The sequence below is a fragment of the Microtus ochrogaster genome, unplaced genomic scaffold, assembly GCF_000317375.1.
Source record: "Microtus ochrogaster isolate Prairie Vole_2 unplaced genomic scaffold, MicOch1.0 UNK60, whole genome shotgun sequence".
Taxonomy (NCBI): Eukaryota; Metazoa; Chordata; class Mammalia; order Rodentia; family Cricetidae; genus Microtus; species Microtus ochrogaster.
Genome location: NW_004949158.1, coordinates 620,906 through 628,140, shown reverse-complemented (window position 1 = coordinate 628,140; position 7,235 = coordinate 620,906). Strand labels below are relative to the sequence as shown.

General features: G+C 39.2%; 1 protein-coding gene across 2 annotated transcripts in view; it reads left to right on the top strand.

Moving 5' to 3' along the window:
• Lrig2 (leucine rich repeats and immunoglobulin like domains 2) overlaps positions 1-7,235 on the top strand; it is a 50,220-nt gene that overhangs the window by 27,666 nt on the left and 15,319 nt on the right. For both annotated transcript variants that reach the window (XM_005369760.3, XM_005369759.3), the window contains exons 10-11: positions 443-514; positions 795-863. In XM_005369760.3, the coding sequence (XP_005369817.1) occupies positions 443-514; positions 795-863 (141 nt within the window). The remainder of the gene's footprint in view (positions 1-442; positions 515-794; positions 864-7,235) is intronic.

The following is a 7,235-nucleotide window of genomic DNA, read 5'->3' as shown; positions in this document are numbered from 1 at the left end:
AGAGCTAGTTCCAGGACAGGCTCCAAAACCACAGAGAAACCCTGTCTCGAAAAACCAAAAAAAAAAAGAAAAAAAAATGCTTGCTTTCATTAAGCCCCAATTCAGTGTGTATAGTTTTTTCTCTCAGTTATGTCTCAATAAAGCCATTAAAGGGGCTAAAGAGATGGCTCAGAGGTTAGGAATGTTTTCTGTTCTTTCAGAGGACCTGAATTTGGTTCTCAGCTCATAACCACCTGTAACTTCCACTTGAAGGGGTCTGATGTCCTCTTCTGGCCTCCATAGACACAGCACTCACATGAACATACCTCTACCCCACCATCTACACACAGACACATAATTAAAAGTAATTTAAAAATTTGTTACTAAGCCACACTATAAACTTTTAACTTAGTATACTTTGTATAGATAAATATTTAATTAATTTTATTTTATTTTATTTCAGAATCTTACAAGGAAACCAGATTAAGTCAATTACACAGAAAGCATTCATTGGTCTTGAATCCCTTGAGTATTTGTAAGTATTTCATATATATTTACTCACTGCAAAATCTTTGTGCTAGGTGTGGTGCCTGCCTTTAATCTCAGTCCTCAGGAGACAGAGGCAGGCAAATTTTCCTGAGTTTGAGGTCAGCCTGGTCTACATAGCAAGTTTAAAGCCAGACAGGGTTGCATACTGAGATTGCCTCAAAACAAAACAACTTTTGCTGTCCCTGGGAGGTGTACATGAACAATAAAGCATTTATGTAGCTTTACTATAGAGATGGCTACTGATTTTGCATTTCTCTTGATTTCAGAGATTTGAACAACAATGCTATAATGTCTATCCAAGAAAATGCTTTTTCTCAGACTCACTTAAAGGAACTGTAAGTATTTTTTTTCTCTTTTAATTATTAGTGGTTTTTGTATGTAAAGTACACCATTTGTGTGCTTGGTGGAGACAGAGGCCAGAAGAGGTCATAGAATCCTCTGGAACTGGAGTTACAGATGATTGTGAACCACCATGTAGGTGCTAGGAATTGAACCTGGGTCTTCAGGCAGAGCAGACAATGTTCTTAATCACTGAGCATCTCTGTAACTCTTCATTGTCTGTAAAGAAAGACGGTGACCCAGGTGTTTTCAGAAGCATGTAATTTAAGCAGGAGATCTAGAAGTGTTGATATTGAGTTGTTTCAGTGCTGGTGTCATTTAAAGATACCTGGCACTGAGCATGCCCTAGTGTGTGCTGTCTGTGCTCACAAGTAGGAATCCTTAGCACCACTCCTGGGCTCGAATGTGTACTTTACTTTCTGGACTATCAGAAACATGTGTCTCCAGTTCTTACCTTGTGATTGGTTAAAGTGGGTAGCAGTGGATTTTGTTCTTTTACTTTGTGAAGTTGCTCTACAATTTTGAGTTACTAATTTTAATGTATTTAAACTACTAAAATGCTCAGCAATTTAAATATTATAGTAGAAAAAGATAGTATTTTATACTTTTTTCACACATATTTTTAAAGTAAAAATTTAAATGTGTAGTGTTTTGCCTACATGTATATCTGTGTACCATGTATGCTTCTGGTGCCTGTGGAGTCCAGAAGAAGGTGTCAGATCATCTGGAATTGATGTTACGGACAGTTGTGAGCTGACTTGTGAGTGCTGGGAACTGAACTCAGGTTCTGAAAGAGCAGTGATTTTAGCCACTAAGCCATTTCTTCAGCATCTTCTATGTATTTTTTAAAAATCATTTTATGTGTAAGTGCACCACGTACATGCATGTATGAGTTCAAGGAGGTCAGTCCTGCTGTCCTGGAACTCACTCTGTAGACCAGGCTGGCTCCTAACTCACAGAGATCCACCCTGCCAAGTGCTGGGATTAAAGATGTGCACTACCACCACCTGGCACGATAAGAGTTCTTAACTGCTAAGTCATATCTCTAGCCCCTATTATTAGTTTAGAGATTTTTCTTTGTTAAGGGAGTTAGCTGGGAATTGTTATTAATTTAAACTGTGGTGTTAGAAAATCAATATTTTAAGCGCTTTGGCTAGCGGCTACTCAAAGGGCATGCAATAGAATCAGTTCATGACAAGTCAGTGATAAAAATAAAGAGAACACTTGTAGGAATTTGTACAACAATTTGATATAATTATGACATCTTTGTAGTTTGTAGTAATTTATAAAGGACTTAGTTTTGGGACAGTGACATGGTTCAATGGATAATGGTGCCTGCCTTCAAGCCTTCAATCTTGAGTTTGATCCCAGGACCCACATGATGGAAGACCTGACTCCTACAAGCTGCCCTCTGACTTCCACATAAGTGCATGACAAGTTGCTAGACACGATGACACACACCTTTAATCCCAGCACTGGGGAGCTAGAAGCAGGCAGGATCCCTATGAGTTTCTCATCAGTCCGTTCTACATAGTGTGTTCCAGGACAGTCAGGATTATGTAGAGATACCCTGCCGTTGTCCACCATGCCCCCGAAAAGAATGTGGCATATGTGTATGCTACCCCCCCCCACAACATCTGTGCATACATATATGGTAGATAAACATTTAAACAAATTTATTAAAGTATGGATTTGTAATAGGTTGGAAAGTATAAAAATTGGTTCTTACCACAGATTGAGATTTACTCCAGTCCTTATAACTTGTCACAGTAGACAAATTGCTTAGCTGGAGACTGACTGTTGTCAGGATGGGAGGAGTGGTTCCCTAGATCATGTGGAGATACAGTGAAATAACGGTTTAAAGAGACATTCTTTCTTCATCCATTGTATACTCGATTGAATCATGGTCTCTCTCTCTCTCTTTATAGACAGTTGGTTTGTTTTTATTTTATGTACATTGGTGTTTTGCCTACATATGTGTTTCTGTGAGGGTACCTGATCCCCCAGGCTAAATAGATAGGGATTGTTTTAGTTTAATGTGATCTTGTGTAGTCTAATGTTCAAACCTTGCCTTATTTTTGACAAATGTCTCAAGATAAATTTTATATAAAAGTCTACTTCCTGATTTCAGTTTCACTTTGGGATCACTTGGCTAACACTTTGAATTTTTTTTTTCTTTTGTAGTTCTAGATTCAAACCCAGAACCAAGCAAATGCTCTAGCACTGATCTATCCCTAGCCTTTATGACTTTATAAAAAAATTTTGTATGTTGAATACTTGTGTAGGGTGGGGAGAGGCTTGTATGCTGTAGCATATGTGTAGAGGTCTGAGACAACTTTGTAGATTCTTGTCTTCTTCTACCTTTATCTATGGGTTCTGGTATCAAACTCAGGTCACCAGCTTTCATGGCAACTATCTTTATCTACTTAATCATTGTGACAACCACCTGAGCCTCCCCCACCCCTTTTGGCTTAAAGAAGTTTATTTCAGTTATGGAGGCTGGGAAGTCTAAAACCAAGACACCAGAAGATTATGCCACTGTATCAGTTCTCTTCCTGACTTGCAGATGCTTCTTTCCCCTCATTCTCAGATGGCAGAGAGTGTGGGCATGCACTCAGAACAGCAAGAGTAAGCCTCTTATGCTCGGAGCCCTGTTTGTTCATTTGTTTGTTTGCTTGTTTGTTTATTTTTTGAAACAGGGTTTCACTCTTTAGCTGTCCCGCAACTTGCTTTGTAGACCAGTCTGGCCTCGAGCTCACAGAAATCTCCTTGCCTCTGCCTCCCAAGTGCTGGGATTAAAGACATGTGCCAACAATGCCCTGCCTGAGCCCTTTTTTATTGGCCCTCTGTCTTATGGTTTCTATTACTGTAAAGAGACACTACGACATGGCAGCTCTTATAAAGGAAAACATTTAATTGGGGCTGGCTTACAGTTTCAAAGATTCAGTGTATTATCATCATGGCAGGACTTTGTACCATGCAGGCAGACATGGTGCTGGAGAAGGAGCTGAGAGTTCTACATCATGATCCACAGGCCGCACAAGGAGACTGTCACACTAGTTTGAGCATATAAGACTTCAAAGCCTGCCTTTACAGTGACACTTCTTTCAGCAAGGCCACATCTACTCCAACAAGGCCACACTTCCTAATAGTGCCACTCCCTATTAACTGAGCATTTAAGCACATGAGTTTATGGGGGGTCATAGGTATTCGAACCACCATAGTCTCATTATGTCGACCTGGCTGACTTTGAATTCCTGGATTTAAGTGACCCTCTTGTATCAGCCTCCCAAGTAGCATGTTATAACACCCAGCTCTTCCTGAAAATTCTTTATCTCTTTGCCTTATGAAAAGGGAAGCAATAAACTAATTTATGTGGTATGTTACCTGGAAAACGTCAATTAAATGATACTAAACATTCTGTTGGTTAAAATACTTTAGAAGTTTTTTTCAAGTTCTTAGAAATTTGTTTATAGTTCTTGCTATCTGCTATAGTGTTAGCAATCATGATTTTGAATTTTTTTTTGCCACAGGAATAACTGCATAATAAAACAAGCTCTTAACCACATTTTCCCATGAACCTCTTTGAAGCTGAAGCACTTTTGTATTATATTGTTTGCAGAAACTTTCAGGAACACATCAGAGTAAAATATAATCATCTGTGATGACAAAGGTTCATGGAGAAGATTAGACAAGTACAGGTTTCTGATAACTTATAATAACCACATTGGTACTTATACCATTGCTCTCAGAACTTGTAGAATTCTGATGAAGGAATTAGTGGAGTTATGAAATTATTATCCAAAGTTAAAGCAAGAATTAATTATGGGGGCTGGAGAGATGGTTAAGAGCCCTATCTGCTCTTCCAGAGGACCCTGCTTCACTTTCTAGCGCCCATATGGTAGTTGACAGCTGTCTGTAACTCTAGTCCTAGGGGATCCCATGCCCTTTTCTGACCTCTGAGGGTACCATGCATACATTTGGTACATAGACATATATGTAGACAAAATACCCAAACACACACACACAAATAAAACATTTCAAAAATTAATTATGGGGCTTGAGCTTAATGGCGCCTGTCTTCAATCCCAACACTAAAGAAGGGGAGACAGTTGGATCTCTGAGTTCCAGGACAGCCTGGACTACCTAGTAAATTTTTTTTTAAGATTTATTTATTTATTTATTACGTATACAGCATTCCTTCCGTGTATGCTTGCATGCCAGAAGAGTGCACCAGATCTCATTACAGATGGTTGTGAGCCACCATGTAGTTGCTGGGAATTGAACTCAGGACCTCTGGAAAAGCAGTCAGTGCTCTCAACCTCTAAGCCATCTCTCCAGCCCTACATAGTGAATTCTAGGTCAGTCAGGACTACTTAGTAAGACCATTCATCAATAATAATAGTAATAGTAATAATAATAATAATAATAATAATAATATGATGATGATGATGATGATGATGATGATGATGACTGAACTAGTCAAGTTGCTGGTTCTTTACTGTTCTCTTTCCAGATTTAAGGAACTCATTTCTGTTTTTTCTTAGGCTTTCTATGACTTGGAACAACTTGGCAAACTATATCTTTAGGGGGGATATGATTGCTTTCCTCTATCTATAGAGCTTTCCAGAATTCAGAAACTTAGTTTGTATCATTATTTTCATGACACTATAGTTGTTATGTAAAGTGAGTTGGATTGTATTCCCATTTAAGAGTACACAATTGGAGAGTTTGACTAAAATGTCATATTTGAGTGACATAAAGTCAGGTATGACTAGAGAGTTTTAAGGAACTCAGGTTGACCTTAAGACACCAATGTTTATAAAGCTCCTGGAAAAACTTAAAAGTTTTTCCTTATAAGTAAGCATGTTCTGGCTGTCCCACAAACTTCTGAGTATTTTGGGAGCCTTTAGGACAGAAAAACTATCCGAAGGTAAATCCTGGAGCTTATGTCTGGTGGCCAGTTCCTGACTTGGCTTCCTAACCTGCTGAGAAGCTTTGAAAACTTCCAGCAAAGCTAATTTAAAAAGGCCACTGTGGTCAAGCACTATTCTCACTGCACTATAAATAATGAGCCAGAGCTAATGAGAAATGGCTTTATTTTTAAACAAGAGTAAAGGGGAAGGAGTGGTTGTAGAGAGAGAATTGTTGTGCCCTTTGTGGTTTCTGTAGTGCAGATTTGTTGGTCTGTACTGAGTTCTCGGTCCTCTAGTTTGCTCTTGTACCTCTCTCCAGCTTTCTGAGATAATGTTTCCATTTATTCTCCAGCGTCCTGACTTGGTACATAAGGAAACAGCCTTTCCCCAAAGTTGTTAGTTGCATCAGGAGAGATGCTGTAATCATAATCAGTCTTGTATAGCCTACCTTCCTGCATGTTGCTGGATGGAAACTGGGGAAATGTGGAACTGATAGTTGCCAAGATTCATTCTAACTCTGAAGATGCTTTGAGACCAACATCTAAGAATCTTTGTAGTTAATCTTTTGTTGTTGTTTTTGTTTGTTGAGACAGGGTTTCTCTGTGTATCCCTGAGTGTCCTGGAACTCACTCTGTAGACTAGGCTGGCCTTGAACTCAAACATCTGCCTGTTTCTGCCTCCCACATGAAGGTGTGTGCCACCATGCTACTCTTTTCTGGATTTAGAAACTTGAGTTTACAGTTTGTTTTAGCCACTGAACCTTGTTTTTATTTTCATAGAAATGTGCCCCCCATTATTAAGGGCTTATACCATCTAGTTATATATATATATATATATATTTTTTTTTTTTGCTAGTCTTGCACTTTATTGCCTTGACCACGTCAGGTCTTGACTGCATACTTGTGCAGTGGGTGCAGCTCCTTCTACTGCTACTTCTTGGTCTTCAGCTTCTCTTTGTGCTTGATAGATGGCACATAGCTCGCATCTCCTTGGGTCACAGGTCCAGGGGCTTATATTTCTTGCCCTTATAGAATCTCCTGAGGTTTTCTTTTTAAGTCTGATTAATGGCAGTGAGGACACGGGCAGTGTATTTTTGGGCTACTCATATCTAGGAGAGCTGGGAGGGTGTTGGGGGCTGTTAACTTTTTAGTTATACAAAGCTGGGACAGCTCCATCTTCAGATTCTAATCTACTACCTATACTAGGCACCACACTATAAATCTGCTAGGTCTTGATTTCTGTGTCTAAAAAATAGGGCAGACAATGCTTACGTGGTTATATTACCTGTTTTCCTTTAAAAGAAGAAAAGAAAACCTTTATCAGGCAAGGGTAGTGACTCAGGCCTATAATCCTACCAGTTAGGAAGCTGAGACATGAGGACAACCTCAATTCAAGTACAGTTCTCTCTCTCTCTCTCTCTCTCTCTCTCTCTCTCTCTCTCTCTCTCTCTCT